The 14,370-nt window shown below is 50.9% G+C and overlaps 5 protein-coding genes across 5 annotated transcripts; 3 read left to right on the top strand and 2 right to left on the bottom strand.

Annotated features, from left to right (window-relative positions):
- Positions 1 to 112: 112 nt before the first annotated feature.
- On the bottom strand, positions 113 to 564 carry N7484_001767 (uncharacterized protein; the record flags this gene model as incomplete). Its single annotated transcript, XM_057112187.1, has 3 exons — positions 113 to 168; positions 229 to 355; positions 436 to 564. 3 exons carry the CDS (start codon positions 562 to 564, stop codon positions 113 to 115), a joined length of 312 nt encoding a protein of 103 aa, XP_056976924.1.
- A 1,378-nt stretch (positions 565 to 1,942) lies between these two features.
- On the top strand, positions 1,943 to 6,898 carry N7484_001766 (chromatin segregase YTA7; the record flags this gene model as incomplete). Its single annotated transcript, XM_057112186.1, has 1 exon — positions 1,943 to 6,898. One exon carries the CDS (start codon positions 1,943 to 1,945, stop codon positions 6,896 to 6,898), a length of 4,956 nt encoding a protein of 1,651 aa, XP_056976923.1.
- A 695-nt stretch (positions 6,899 to 7,593) lies between these two features.
- Positions 7,594 to 8,579, top strand: N7484_001765 (Sec63 complex subunit SEC66; the record flags this gene model as incomplete). Its single annotated transcript, XM_057112185.1, has 3 exons — positions 7,594 to 7,693; positions 7,814 to 8,115; positions 8,205 to 8,579. 3 exons carry the CDS (start codon positions 7,594 to 7,596, stop codon positions 8,577 to 8,579), a joined length of 777 nt encoding a protein of 258 aa, XP_056976922.1.
- A 302-nt stretch (positions 8,580 to 8,881) lies between these two features.
- N7484_001764 (pentatricopeptide repeat protein) lies at positions 8,882 to 11,449 on the bottom strand (the record flags this gene model as incomplete). The annotated part of the gene is made up of 1 exon (XM_057112184.1): positions 8,882 to 11,449. One exon carries the CDS (start codon positions 11,447 to 11,449, stop codon positions 8,882 to 8,884), a length of 2,568 nt encoding a protein of 855 aa, XP_056976921.1.
- A 152-nt stretch (positions 11,450 to 11,601) lies between these two features.
- On the top strand, positions 11,602 to 14,081 carry N7484_001763 (uncharacterized protein; the record flags this gene model as incomplete). The annotated part of the gene is made up of 8 exons (XM_057112183.1): positions 11,602 to 11,661; positions 11,729 to 11,941; positions 11,998 to 12,071; positions 12,125 to 12,359; positions 12,410 to 12,549; positions 12,602 to 12,875; positions 12,925 to 13,046; positions 13,100 to 14,081. The coding sequence occupies 8 exons, from the start codon at positions 11,602 to 11,604 to the stop codon at positions 14,079 to 14,081; spliced, it is 2,100 nt and encodes a 699-aa protein (XP_056976920.1).
- Positions 14,082 to 14,370: the final 289 nt, after the last annotated feature.

Raw genomic sequence — 14,370 nt, 5'->3', positions numbered from 1 at the left:
AGGTGTTAGTTTTTGAAGATAAGAACTGAATATAAAACACAGAATGTTATTCGTGCTAAGCTTGGTAATATGAAACAGTATAGTACACGTCATTCATGATTCTGCACGGCTTTCATTTCTGGGCCGCCGCCAGCTCCCGGGCCTTTTTCTCTAGGCCTGATAGTTGTTCTGTAGGTTGTTAGAAGGGATTTGAAGGAATATTAAGCGTTGCAATGCAGGAAAACTTACCATTCTTCTGAAGTTTAATATCATCGGTCTCCAGCTTCATCCATGACCAATAGATAATTTGGTAGGTGAGGACAGCGCCCAAGAAGACCTTGCCAAAGGGGCGCGCAAAGGCACCATATGCCGAAAGCTAGACTATATCAGCACCACACCAATGTACTCAATACATGTCATTGAACATGCAAAGAGAAAACTAGAGGTACAACATACCCCTTCCCGGTACGCGCTCTTCTTTTCACTGAGTTTTGAGGCGGTGGAGCTCCATGACCGAATGCTGGATGCATCCCGGATTGGACCTGCCAGCCGCGTAGAGAGGCGAGTGGATTGTCGCAGCAACATGGTGAGTATGAGGTGAATGTATGGAATTGCGGATTGCGTCGCTGCTCGGGAGTTTTGCCGCGGTCTGGAGTTGGTGGATGAGGTTTAGTGTGGTTGCCTGTTTGGGGATAGCGGGCTTGGCGTGAAGTGTTGTCATTTGTAGTTTGGAAGCTGATGGGGGTCTTCTTTTCCAATGAGACAACTTCGATTCAGCTTAGAATGGAATGTCATGAAGTGCTATTGTTTGCTTCCTCATGTACCGGTTTCCCAGATCTAAGGATTGTGTTTAGTGTAGCTATAGCAGTGTGGCGGTGGTGCTTGGTTGCGCAGACTCATCTCAACACACTGACACATCTTTTGCGTCATGGATAAGTTCAAAAGCTCAATATCTGGGAATGAAGTCTACTACATGCCTGTTTTGTAGTTGTAGTAATTCATATACGTGATTCTATTCAGTTGTATGTTTTATAGCTGATTGAGCACTAGTTAGTCAGCGGTCACATGATATCAGGTCTTGAATTCTGGCGGGCAGCAATGGAAGGGAGCCACAACCCAAAATAATAAAACGGTTCCGGCTTGCGCTACTCCACGTCCCTGACTGCTCTCTGACATCTCCTTCTGCCACCATGTCCAGTCCGGTTTCCCTCCCTCGTGGGGGCCCGAATCGGCCCAAAAGAGGGCGAAGACAAACTAAGAATATCTCGAACAGATGATCAACACTCTCTAAATGACCGGATCTCCCCTACTCAATGAGGGAATCATGGCATTGGGGTGGTGCGCAATGGCAGGGCGACTATTCACTTGGGGGTGGTACGTGCACGGGTGACTAATCACGCGCCACAGTTTGTGGCTGTAGTGAATGTGTTCAGCGCGAGTCCCTTCCGCCCTGGGGCATTCACTCATTATAAGTCGCGATATTCGAAGAAAGAGAAAGGGCCACGATTTCTAGACCATTCCACCCTTGCCTTCCCTTATACTTTGTGGTTGTCTTGATCATCTTTTCTTTGTTTTATTTGCACGCGTTGGTGCCGAGTCCGTGAGGCCCTGCCCTGGCCCCGACTTGCGCTCCACCATCGACTCGCTCGGAACCAGCCCAACCGCCTTGATCACCAATTGTCATCAGACACTGTGGGTGTTCCCCTGCTGATTGCCCTATTCAAAGGGCTGCGCGTCACAATACTTCTTGTCGTCGCTGGACGAAGACCTGTTTGCCATTGGTAAGCTCCCACCCGGCGTTCCTTGTTTCTCGCGATCTGAATCAGAGGCTCTTTGCTTTCGTCCGACCCGCTTCGACTCGATCTACCACGGTCACTACTGTCATGAGTATGTATCTTAATTGCATTTTGCTGACAGATTTGTCTAATAGTGATTTCGTAATCTCCCCCGCCATCTCGACACCATGCGCCGTGGTTCTAAGCGCTCCCTCGAGGAGCTTGCCAACAAGTCCGACTCGAACGACGAAGACTGGAGCGAAGCTTCCCAGCATGGCAATTCGCGACGGGTTTCTCGAAAGACCAAGTCGAGCCCCAAGAAGCGATCCAGACCTGCCAAAAAACGGCGCCGCAACTCAGGCGATATTGTTTCGGACGATGAGGTCTTGACCACCGACGATGAAGACTTGTCCATTCAAGAATCAGAAGATTCCGACGACCCTACCGTTCCCCGCAATGCACGTGGAACGGCACGCCGTCGAACAACCCAGAACCGCCCCTTCTACGAAGAGCCAGATTCAGATGATGCATCCCCAGCGGACGATGAAGACGATGAAGCCATTAAATCACCACCAAAGACGAAAAGAACTGTTGTGAAACTGAAGCTTCGACCGGAGATTCTGTCACAGCCTGATCTCTTAGTCAACCGACGCACCACTCGCCGCACCCGGGGTGCCTCAGAAGACATCTACGCTCTGACTAATTCAGGCCGACACATGGAAACAGTCGAGCGAGGTACAGCAAGCCCTGATCCCGAAGTGAGACGACAAGGTTCTCGAGCCCCTCGCGAGTCGGCCATCCCTGAGGAATCAACGGAGGCTTCTGCAGAGATCCAGGCTTCACTTGAGGTCTTGGAAAGCGATGCCCCAGCTGAAGGCGATACTGTCTTTGGCTTGGATGGAGGGCAAGACCAGGTCGACACTGAGATGTCAATGGACGGCGTCGTTCCCGAGTCTGAGAACGGAGAAGCGAAGAACGAGAAGAACGACGAGGACGAAGACGAAGACGACGAAGATGCAGGCCCCATCACCCGTCGACGAACCAGACCAAATTTGCTGGAACTACCGGATGAAGATGAGGCTGAGGACGCAATCGTGGCTCCGGATGCTGAGGATGAGCCTAAACTCCGCCGATCTGACCGATCTGGTCGCAAGCAGCCATCTCGAAGCTCACAGCGTAAAAATGGAGATGACGAGAGTGATTTTGAACCGGAGGAAGAAGATTCTCCTGACGATGATGCCTCAGAATCTGGGAAGTCTGCTGCGTCTCCGCAGAAGAGTCAGGGTCGCGATGAAGAGGAGGACAGCACAGGTGGACGTCGCCTGCGCAGTAGAGCATCTCGTTCTCGAGCTGAGTCGGAACTTGCAGATGAACTTGCCGAGGAAGTTCAAGACCTGCGGCCAAACCGTCGACGACGCGGACGTGTGCCGGAGATAATCTATGAAAATAAGCCGCGACGCAATCGCAAGGATGTTGACTACCGCATCATTCGCCCTGATCTGATGATCGCTACGGATGATGTTGAGAATGAAATCACCGAGTCTCCTTCTCGTCGTGGACGCGGTGCTGGGGGTGGTGGTGGTGGCTGGCAGCGAACCCTCTTCCCAACATCAGGTCCCTTTGGCGGCGGTGCCCACCCGTCTGTACTCGGTCCCCCTGGTGCTGCCGGCGCAGCTGGAGGTGTCGATAGCGACAGCAGTGACGATGAGTTTGTTCAACAACCCAAGGGCGCCGGCCTCCCTGGTGGTCTTGTGCCCCAAACCCACAATGCTGAGGGCCAACACCTCGCAGGCACGCCAGCAAACTTTGGCAAGCTCCAAGACAAGCAAACCTTGGCGGACGCAGATCCACTGGGTGTGGACCTGAATGTCAATTTCGATAGCGTGGGAGGCCTTCAAGGACATATCGATCAATTGAAGGAGATGGTTTCTCTTCCGCTGCTGTACCCAGAAATCTTCCAGCGCTTCCATATTGTTCCTCCTCGAGGTGTGTTGTTCCATGGACCTCCAGGAACCGGTAAGACGCTTTTGGCCCGAGCTCTGGCCAACAGCGTCAGTTCCGAAGGCCGCAAGGTCAGCTTCTACATGAGAAAGGGCGCCGATACGTTGAGCAAATGGGTCGGTGAGGCCGAGCGACAATTGCGGCTTCTCTTTGAAGAAGCTCGTAAGAACCAACCGAGTATCATTTTCTTCGATGAGATTGATGGATTGGCTCCCGTGCGATCGAGCAAACAGGAACAGATTCATGCCTCAATCGTATCGACCCTGCTGGCGTTGATGGATGGCATGGACGGTCGAGGCCAAGTCATTGTGATCGGTGCCACAAATCGGCCTGACTCAGTTGATCCTGCCCTCCGCCGGCCCGGTCGGTTCGATCGGGAGTTTTACTTTCCTCTTCCCAACATTGAAGGCCGGCGCGCCATCCTCGACATCCACACCAAGGGCTGGGACCCAGCGCTTCCAGGCGACGTGAAGGATGAGCTCGCGAAGATTACCAAAGGCTATGGAGGTGCCGACTTACGAGCCCTTTGCACCGAAGCCGCTCTCAATGCTGTGCAGCGAAGGTACCCTCAGATCTACAAGTCGGATCAGAAGCTTATCATCGAGCCGAAGAACATCGACGTTCTTCCCAAGGACTTTATGATTGCAGCCAAGAAGATGGTTCCCTCTTCAGAAAGATCTACTTCATCAGGAGCATCGGCATTACCCCACAATGTTGAGCCTCTACTCCGTCAGTCTTTGGCTGATATCCAGAAGGCTCTGTCAGAGATTCTCCCGCAGCGGAAGCGGTTGACTGCCTTGGAAGAAGCCCAATACGAAGAGCCAGCGGACAACAACGGGTTCCGCCGTGAGCAGATCATGCAGGAATTCGATCGGTCGCGGGTATTCCGCCCGCGCATGCTTGTCCGTGGTCCCCCAGGAATGGGCCAGCAATATCTTGCAGGCGCCCTCTTGCACCATTTCGAAGGTCTACATGTCCAGGCTTTCGATCTTCCCACCTTGCTTAGCGATTCGACCCGATCTCCCGAGGCTACGGTTATTCAGCTTTTCGCGGAAGTCAAGCGACACAGACCGAGTGTGATTTACATTCCTAACATCCAGACATGGTTCGAGACAGTCGGACCCACTGTTATTTCCACCTTCTTGGGTCTGTTGCGATCATTGCCTCCATCTGATCCAGTCTTGTTACTCGGTGTTCTTGAGTCCAGTGGACAAGATGTGGATGAAGCCTTGGTTAAGCAATTATTCGGATTCTCGAAGAGAAATTCGTTTGATCTTCCGTTCCCTGACGCAGGTGCACGTTCTCAGTTCTTCGATCAACTCATTGACTACATCAAAACCGCCCCCTCCGATTTCCCTGATCCCGAGAACCGCAAGAAACGTCAGTTGGAAGAGCTCGAGGTTGCGCCTCCACCCCCCCCCCAAAGCGAGCAACCTCTCAGCAAGGAACAGCGCAAGGCCCAGAAGAAGAAAGATCGCCAAACCCTGAACCTTCTCAAGATTCGAATCCAGCCTATCATGGATCAAATCAAGAAGTACAAGCGCTTTCGCAGTGGTGTAGTTGACGAAAACCACATCAAATATTTGTGGGATGAAGCAGACCCGAACATCATTACCAGCGACCTGCCTCCCGACCAGCAAAACATTTATCGTCCATATGAGAAGGCCGTTGATAAAAATGGTGTCCCAGGTCTTCTTGAGGTTGCTACGGGGAAGTTCTTCTACAACATGGAGATTGTGACCATAGAGAAGCGTCTCTCGAACGGATACTACAAGCGATCTAGTGATTTCCTGGCGGACATCAAACGGATTGCAAAGGATGCTCGCCAGCTGGGAGATCAGGATCGACTGTTGCGAGCGAACGAACTACTGTCCAACGTTGAAGTCGACATTACCACCATTGAGCAAGCTGATCCGGCTCTCGTGGCAGAATGTGAGGCTGTTTACCTGCGAGAGACCGCCCGTGAGAAAGAAGCCGCCGAGCGTGCCCAGCTCGCTCAAGAAGCAGAGGAGCAACGGCTACGAGAGATAGAAGAAGCTGAAGACGCGGCTGAAGCGGCTGAGGATGCTGCCGCCAATGCTGCTGCCACTGCTGCTCAAGGTTATACCGAGTCCAATCTATCCAATGGTCCGAACCATTTGGGCGAGTGGGTTCCAGAAATCAGAAAGACAGACGTACGCCCAGTTACACCTTTGAACCAGTCACACGTGAGCTTCGCGAATGGATACCACAACGGCGGTGGCTCAGACCTGAATGAGCCTGGCCCTCACGGCCTGAGCAACGGGTCCCATGGGGATGGCGACGGCGACGTGTTCATGTCCAATTCCGATGATCACTCGGGAAGCAAAGATACGACGACTAGCTCGTTTGGGCCTTCTGCGCAACCTAAGCCTGCATACTCGCACACTGCCCCGTCCCAGCAAATTCGCCGTGAGTCTGGCATGTCCAGCTTATCTCAAAAGGGTCCCATGACGCCCATGGCTCCTGGATCTCAACCCGGAGACTACACCAACGAAGCGTCTACAACCCAGACTACATCATACAAGAAGTCATCTGAGCACTCTTCGAATCAACAAGACCACACACAAAGCCCCCATGTTTCTCGACTTGAATATCCCGATCTCACTCAATACCCCGACCGTGTCTCGCAAGACGACCATTTGCCTGATACCCAGCAAGGTGGCAGCAGCCAACTTTCCCCTCGCCCTAGGGATTCGCTGGCTTCCAACCAAACAGAGGTTGACAATAGCCTACTAAATGGAAGTCAATCGCAATCGCAATCGCAATCCAAGCCTCAGCCTCCACTGTTCGGTGAAGATGCTTCTAAGCCTACAAACCACGCTCTCAACCTACAGTCACTCCTCGTCGACGAGCCTGCGCCCGAGCTCGTCATTGACCATGACCATGTTAGCCGCCTTCACGCCCAGTTGGCCAAGCGGACCAGTGGATTATCTGTTGAGCAGCTGGAGCAAATCAACACATTCCTCATGGACTTTGTGTGGCACATGCGCGGTGAGTGGGACCGCAACAAAGTATCTCAGGGCATTCAGGAGACTTTTGAGGAAGTCCTGGAAGATTTGCTGGCCATGCAGGACATCGGGCCGACCAGCCAGAGCCGCGAGGCTTTGAATTCAAGCTTCTAAGCGTTGATGTTGATCTAATGGCTATTTCTCTTCTTTCATTCTTACTTTCCTGTCCATACATTTATTTTTACTGAGGTCATATGACTTGCTAAGACGGTCCTGTTCTCTTCTTTCTGTTTTCCACTTTTCGATGGGAAGGGTGTTCATTATCATTAGCCAAGTGTCTCTTTGTTTCGAATGGGAGGATGATAGCATTTCCAAGAATTATGGTGTTATTACGAGAATGTATTAAATACATCTAGCAAAATGGAATGGAAATGTGATACAATAATCTTGCACGCAATTGACCCCGTAGATCCTTCGTCATAGTAGACATTTGGCCAGATGGTATTGAGGGGATATGACTTGTTACTGTAAAAAGAACATAATGGATTGCTAGAGACTCGATACATATATCAGTGACCCTCTCAGTCATCAGAATTACCAAGAATCAGTGTTTTATGCATATGTAGTTGGCCCTGTATACGGACCATGTGATCTCGACCCACTAAACACCTGGCCTTTGCCTTTACATGTCTTTGATACCTCCAACTTTCCTCACCCTTGCACCTTCCTTTGGCACCTTGGAAATCGCTGCTAAGCCATGATTGCAGCTTAATCAGCCTTCTTTTTACAACTTAATATCCACCTTCGCCCCCTTCTCTTTTCGTCGCCATCGATCGCGCGTCCACAACGCCGCACCCATTCCCGCAATTATGGTGGACTGGCTTAGTCTCGCCGTTCCCCTCGCCTACCTAGGCATCTTAATCGGCTCTTTAGCTACATTCTCCTCTCTCTATCGCAAGCGCAAGTCTCGTACGTGTCACCGCCAATTCCACTGGACTGTTGAATAAATCCGCCATCCCTCTCCCACCCAAGCTCCGCCTTGCGCGCCGCACATGGAATCTTCAGGACTAACAACACCTTGCAATACAGAAAAAGCAGCTTCACTTGAGCCATGGTTCCCTGCGCACCTGCAACGCGATATTTACTTCTCTCTTCTCCACCTTGACCCCTCCGCACAAAAAGAAAAGACCCCCGCCGTGCCCGAGTCGGTCCTCAAGGCTGCTCTCCTCCGTCGCGCGAAAGAAGATCTTCGTCGTCTTCTTGCTCTCCGTAGCCAGAAGCAGGCTCTGTCTGTGCTGCTTCAACGCGGTAGTGTCGGGGATGACCTTTGGCAGCGATTCCTCCGCGCCGAGAAGGAGATGGAGGCTGAGGTGAAGGATGTTTGTGCTGAAGTCAGTATTCCCCAAGCCAGAATCCCTTTGAGAATAGCTTTGTGGAGGTCTTCTTTGTGGATTGAACTTCGCTTACATTTTGTATACAGGCAAATGCTTACGTGCCGAATTGGGGCCAACTTATCTTCCAGTCTGCTAACGAGATGATGAATAATGATATTTTCCGTCAGCGGGTGAGCGGCCTGCAGGAGAAGCTTGCTGAGGAGAAGGAATGGTGGAGTAAGAAGAAGGCTACTACCCAGGAGCAATTTATGAAGGAGTTGAATGAGGGTTCTGGATCGGCTTCGGCCTCTGTGCAGTCGCCCGCTCCTAAGTCTCCGGAGCCTGCCTCGGAGTCTGCTTCTGCGGCCCCTGCAGCTGCAGTGCAGCCAAGTGATGATGAGGCCGTTTTGGTTGAGGCAGAGCCTTCTAATCCTGGTACCCCGACTGGTGGAAAGAAGAAGAAGGGAAAGGGTAAGAAATAGATTATGGGCATGTAAAATTAGTTCTGTTTTCTTTTTGGATTGCTATTATTTAAAACCATTGAGCTTTTTTTTTTCTCATGACAATCTTGGTCTGTCGAAAACGTAGAGAGTTGGGGTTGTGTGTACCATCAGTACAACCTTGAAGTGAAGACCTCAGTAGATGTCGGATTCTGAAGAGAAGAATAGTATACATTCCCAATCAAGATCTAGAAAAAATATATGTAATATACACGGCTTACTATAGCCAAAAGACAATAGAAGTACATATGCGCCGATCCATGCGATGCAAATACATCCCCAGGTTATAGCAACTGGCTATCATCAACCCCTAAGGGCGAACCAAGATCGATGTCCGGCAGATCCATTTCGCCAGCAGCTTGTGCCAATTTCCTCTCAATCTGCACAGGATCCAAACCGTTCGTCCGGCTCAGAACAATACGCAAAAGCTGGGCCATAATTTCGAGCTGATACTGCTGCGTCTCCTGCGGATCAAGCAGTTCAATGCTCAAGCCCTGAGCCTGGAGAGCCATGGACTTGCGCTCACCGAGCAATTTCAAGAGCCGGTTGACCTGCCCAATATTTTCTTTGCTGCGCGGGGTAGATGACAACCGACGGAGACGATGCTTCGGTGTGTTGGCAGGTACACCGGCTAGACGTGCTACCTGAAGAACAATCAAACGAGCAGTCACATCGTCCGGTGCAAATCCGAATGTTGTTCGCATCGAGTGGATAGCCACGAGTGTGCCGGGAATATCCTTAGACAGACAGAAGCAACGCACAATTTGATCGTAAAGGTCCTTGGAGAATTCGGTGTCCGTGATTTTGCGGGCTCGTGGGGTGAGTTGTGAGTACCACCGCATCATACCGGCGAATAATTGGCGAGCTGATGGGAATCCTGCATCGTATGAGGTGCGACCACGGTCAAATTGCAATTTTGCGCAGTCCCACAGACAGGCGTAGGTCTCCAGGTCGGGTCGGACGGAGGCGGACATCTTTTGGAACTTGGTCCAGAGGGAGCGGATATCTTGTTTGCGTAGTTCAGCGTAGAGAAGATGGTTCATGAAGTATGAGTTTGGTTGGATGTGTGCGTCGCCAAGGCACTTGACCAGGTATTTGACCATGTCGTCGTCACCTCGGCGCGTGTAGTGGAGAAGAAGGATAGAAAATGTCTCGATGCTGGCAGGTGGCACCTCGCGCTTCATAAAATGAGGGATTCGGCTTGGCTCCACCTCTTGGTGCTTGACTTGAAGACGAGGCGTCGTTTCAAGCGGCTGGAATCGCTTCCATACGGCATCGATGCGGTGTTGGATCATCGACCATGCTAGTCGTTCGGCTTTGTCTCGTGCCTGCGGGTTGCCCTCGTGAAGCCACCCTGCAACTAAGCCATTGAGGTGCTTGGTATCCGGTCGCACGTTTCGTTCATACATCAGTTCAATTACCAGTGCCGCTGAGTCAACCTGGCCCATTCCGATGAGCTTCTTCATCCAGCTGGCATAGAAGAAGCGATTTTGAAATTGACGAGGTAGCATCGTAAGCGCCGACAACGAGACCTTGTTCACGGCCTTCTCATTGATGCTCGACGCATGGAGGTTGCCAGCGAGGCCAAGGGCTGCTTGATACACGGCCGTGGAATCCTTGGCAGGGTCCTGTCCTGTCACCATCATATCCTTAAAAATAGCAACAGCGGTATCCAATCGACCAGCCGTAAGAAGTCCGATACTGATTTGGTCATAGTCGTCCATGGTCATATCTGGACCCAAGAATGTTTTCAACTGCAGATATAACGCCCATGCTTTCACCTCCGCTTCCTTCCCTGGAACTAAACCCCATGCTGTAATCACTGGAATGAGAACTCTCGGTTGTCGAGATTGGTCGTTAGAGAGGAATGCCAAAGCAATATCCTGGGCTCGTTGTGGGTCTTTGGCGGCCGCAAAGAGTCGGACACCGAGCATCCAGTATTCCTCGAGATCATCCTTTTCCTGTGAAAGCTCTGATTGGTATGCCTCCCACTGTTCCAATGCTTGGCTGGTCGCGCCGCCAGTATGCAGGGCTTGGATATATGACAGGATTTGTGGCTTGGCGAGTGATCTCCCGGCGGACGTAGAATCTTGGACAAGGGTTTGCAGATGTGTTGAACGGACAGTATTAGATAATTTGGATGTAGTTTGTGACTCCCAGACTGCTTGCATGGCTTTCGGAGGCAGTGCGTCTAGAAATCCTGGGATGGCTTGTTTGCACCGGCGATATGCTTTCCATAGCTCCTGACAAGCACGTTCATCCAACGTGTTCAGGGTATAGTGGCGAAGAGCTTTTCTAAATCGGTCGGCGTATGGATGAGAGTCGGAGCCCGCTAGTTTCCTGGCCTCTGAGGCTTTTCGCGCGGCTACCTTGCGCTGCTCTCTGGCGCTGTCCTGCCAGTTCTCTTGCTCTGTTGCCATGCCCTCAAACTCCTCTTTCAGCATGTCATCCAGCTCCTCGTCAAAAACATCATCCAAGGACGGCAGCGGATCTGTTGTTCCCTTTTCCTCTTCATACTTTCGAAGGGCCTCGAGCGCAATCTTTCGGTCCTCTTCCGGTAAGCTCTGGATGAACGGACTGTCGGGGTGGAATGGGCCTTTCTCTAGAACTTTGAGCTCTTCCTCCACCTTTATGAGTTCATTCTGTATGTCCTCTCGCTCCTCGAGTTCTTCGGCCTCGGGATTGACCGGCCGTCGCCTCTGGCCGGGGGCGTCTTGTTCAAAGAAGTTGACCTTATCGTTTGGCCCACCGAAGTCGAGCCGACACGCGGTTACAGCGCTGAAGGGGCGCAGGGAAACCGACGGTTTGCGCGCCGCATACCATCGAGCTCCTCGAATAGCCTGGCGGAGCATATGGGGAGTGATTCGATCATTTGGGGGAGTTGAAAAAGGTGGGAGACAAGAAGTTCTGCTCGGAACACCATTAATCCTACCTTATCCGGTTTAGCGCGCCCCGGAAGTCATTATCTCTCCTTCTCCGACGCGACACTCGATTGCGACCAGCAATGGACCCCGATGGATTAGAGGATGCGCTGGACCTGGCCAAGGACAGGTCCCAGAACCAGGTATGTCTTTGTTTTTTTCTAAATCTTGGTTGAGGCACAAGAGTGAACCACTAATGTAATTACCAAGGGCGTGTACATTTACCAACCCGCAAAAGCTGGCAAAGCTTCCGGTGAACGACCCTCAAAACGCCGCAAGGTCTCGATGACCAAGGGTTCCAATGAGAAGCATGATGTACCAGGCTTTATGCCCTTGTTGAACGGAGACGAAAGCGCCGAATGTGTGCAGTTGCGATACGACACCTACAAACAACTATGGTCCGAGCAAGAACACAAGATTCAGGTAAGGCATGGATCAATCCAGGCCAAGATTTCTTGCTGATGTGGGACCCGTTAAAGTCAATTCTTGAAGATGTTGATGCCGGTGTATTGACGGATGTGCTTTCTTTCGTGAGGGAGACATCGCCGCAGACGTAAGACGACCTTTCCCGCGGAGATATACTTGGTGATGCTGATCAAAAGTCAGGTTCAACGGATGTATTCCGACAGCTCTCGTCACCGTGGGATCCAATGTCTCTTCGCTCAGCAGATTGCTCTCTCGCCTTAATGACCAACTCAAGTCGACCAATGAAGGGGGTGTGATCGTTCTCGAGTCTGGCGATGCACCCAATTTGAAAACATCCTTGAAAAACATCATTCGAGCGGCAGTGACCAACACTGAGGGTAATGATGGCTACCAGAGATTTCTCACAGATCGTTCTGTACGTGTCCGCTGCCGTATGGGCCACTAGTCTGTACTAACGGAAGCCAGGGACCCCGAGTGCTCGGTTACGATTTGGATCTACTCCATGACTACGTCCAAAGAAGAGGCACTAAGAAGCTAGTCCTTGCTTTACGAGACAGTGAAGCCTTTGACCCCGGTCTGTTGACCGACCTTTTTTCACTATTCACGTGAGAACCCGTCAAACAGTTATCGTTAAGTTTGCTACTAACACATGCTTAGATCCTGGCTTGATCGGATACCGTTCACAGTATTGCTTGGTATTTCCACGTCTGTTGAGCTCTTTGAAGGTCGACTACCCCGGTCATGTGTCTCATTGCTCCAGGGAAAGCACTTCGAAGTACAAGAGGCGGGTAACTGCGTGGATCGTATCTACGAGGCCCTTCAGACCAGCTCAGATGGAAGGATTTGGGTTGGCCGCAACATAACAAGTACGCTGTTTGAAAAAGCTACCGACTATTTTCAGACCCCTGAAGCCTTCAGTCGTATGGTTAAGGTAATGGACACTCTCTAGTATGCCAAACGCTTGACTAATCTTGTCCCAGTACGCCTGCATGTCACATTTCTTTGCCAATCCTCTGGCTGTACTTCTGGGAAATCCAGATAAATCCATCCTGTCACAAGCTCAATTCTGTGAAGCTATCCGGAATTTACCGTCTTTCAGAATGTACGTATATGACCCCTCGGTACGTGTTGAGCTCTTGACTAATTGGCTTGCAGGTTCTGTGAAGATCTAGTTGAAACAGGCTCCACTAGTGAAGCGCGGAGTATGATAGAGGATGATGAGTATCTACTACGCGCCGCTTCGGACCATGTCGACGCAGGCCAGCAAGCAATGCGTCATATTTTCCGTGCAGTGCTTCTTATTCACACATGTCTTCAGCACACCCAGGCTACAAAAAAGACAAACATATCTGATCTGTCTGTCCGAGCCCTTTCTGGGGAGCTCATTGAGTCTCCACTTGTGGAGGACATGCTAGCCACAGTTAGGACTCTAGATTCCGAGAAGCTGGTCGAAGTGATGGACACCCTCCCCAAGACACTATCTGACGATTCGCCTCTTCCTGGAATTCAAACCGACTTAAAGGCTTTACTTGAGGCATATCCCGATTCCTTACCACTGCGCAGTGAATACAACATCAACAGCTCTGTAATGAAAACGACTGTTATTCAGCAACGGGTTCTGCTCACCAAGGGCACGGCCAACCTACCCGAGCAAGATATTCAGTATACTGAGATCGTCGATCGCCTTGTGGGCGCGTTGCATGAGTACTTTACTGAAACATTGGTTCGGCCACAGGATCTTTTCATGAACGAGGCTTTTGTTTTTGACCTGCGCAATCCCTTGAAAGAGACATTCACGCCTCGACCACGTTTTGCCATTGAACGGGCCCTGGCTAGTCCGTTTGATTATTTGATTTCCACTAATGCTGCTGCTGCCGGGGCCAAAATCTCTGCGAAACAGCCAGCTGCTGCCATCTTGTATCAGCTTTACCTCGAGTCTGGCGCTTTGGTCAATGTCCATGATCTATGGCAGGCTTTCTACGGAGTTTTTGAAAGTGACCAAGGCAAAAAGGTTGATGACCGAGTGGTCATGTCGTTGTTCTATAGTGCTTTGTCTGATATGAAGATGTTTGGCATGATCAAGACTAGTCGGAAGAAGACCGATCACTTGGCCAAGTCGGCATGGATGGGGTTGTAATTCGTGAGAATTTTACGTTGATATCAATGAAACATAAATTGGTGGCAACTTTAGCTGGATTGCAGCGTTGTGACTTGGGCTTTACTGCACTCGAGACAACTATCTCTGTTCCAAGTCCAAACAGTCGTAATTGTCGAGTAATTTGGAAATGTTTCCACTACGATCTATGATGTCTGCATGTCTACGGGCTAAGCTTCAATTGATGACCACAAATCCATGTCCATGACACGATGACGTTTCGATCACTGTCTTGAGCAGCACTCTTCTGGTCTGTATACCCAAGGACTAA

The sequence above is a fragment of the Penicillium longicatenatum genome (genome assembly GCF_028827895.1).
Source record: "Penicillium longicatenatum strain IBT 33135 chromosome Unknown contig_1_segment0_segment0, whole genome shotgun sequence".
Lineage (NCBI taxonomy): Eukaryota > Fungi > Ascomycota > Eurotiomycetes > Eurotiales > Aspergillaceae > Penicillium > Penicillium longicatenatum.
Note: the sequence above shows the minus strand (reverse complement) of the source record. Positions and strands in the feature narration are given on the sequence as shown.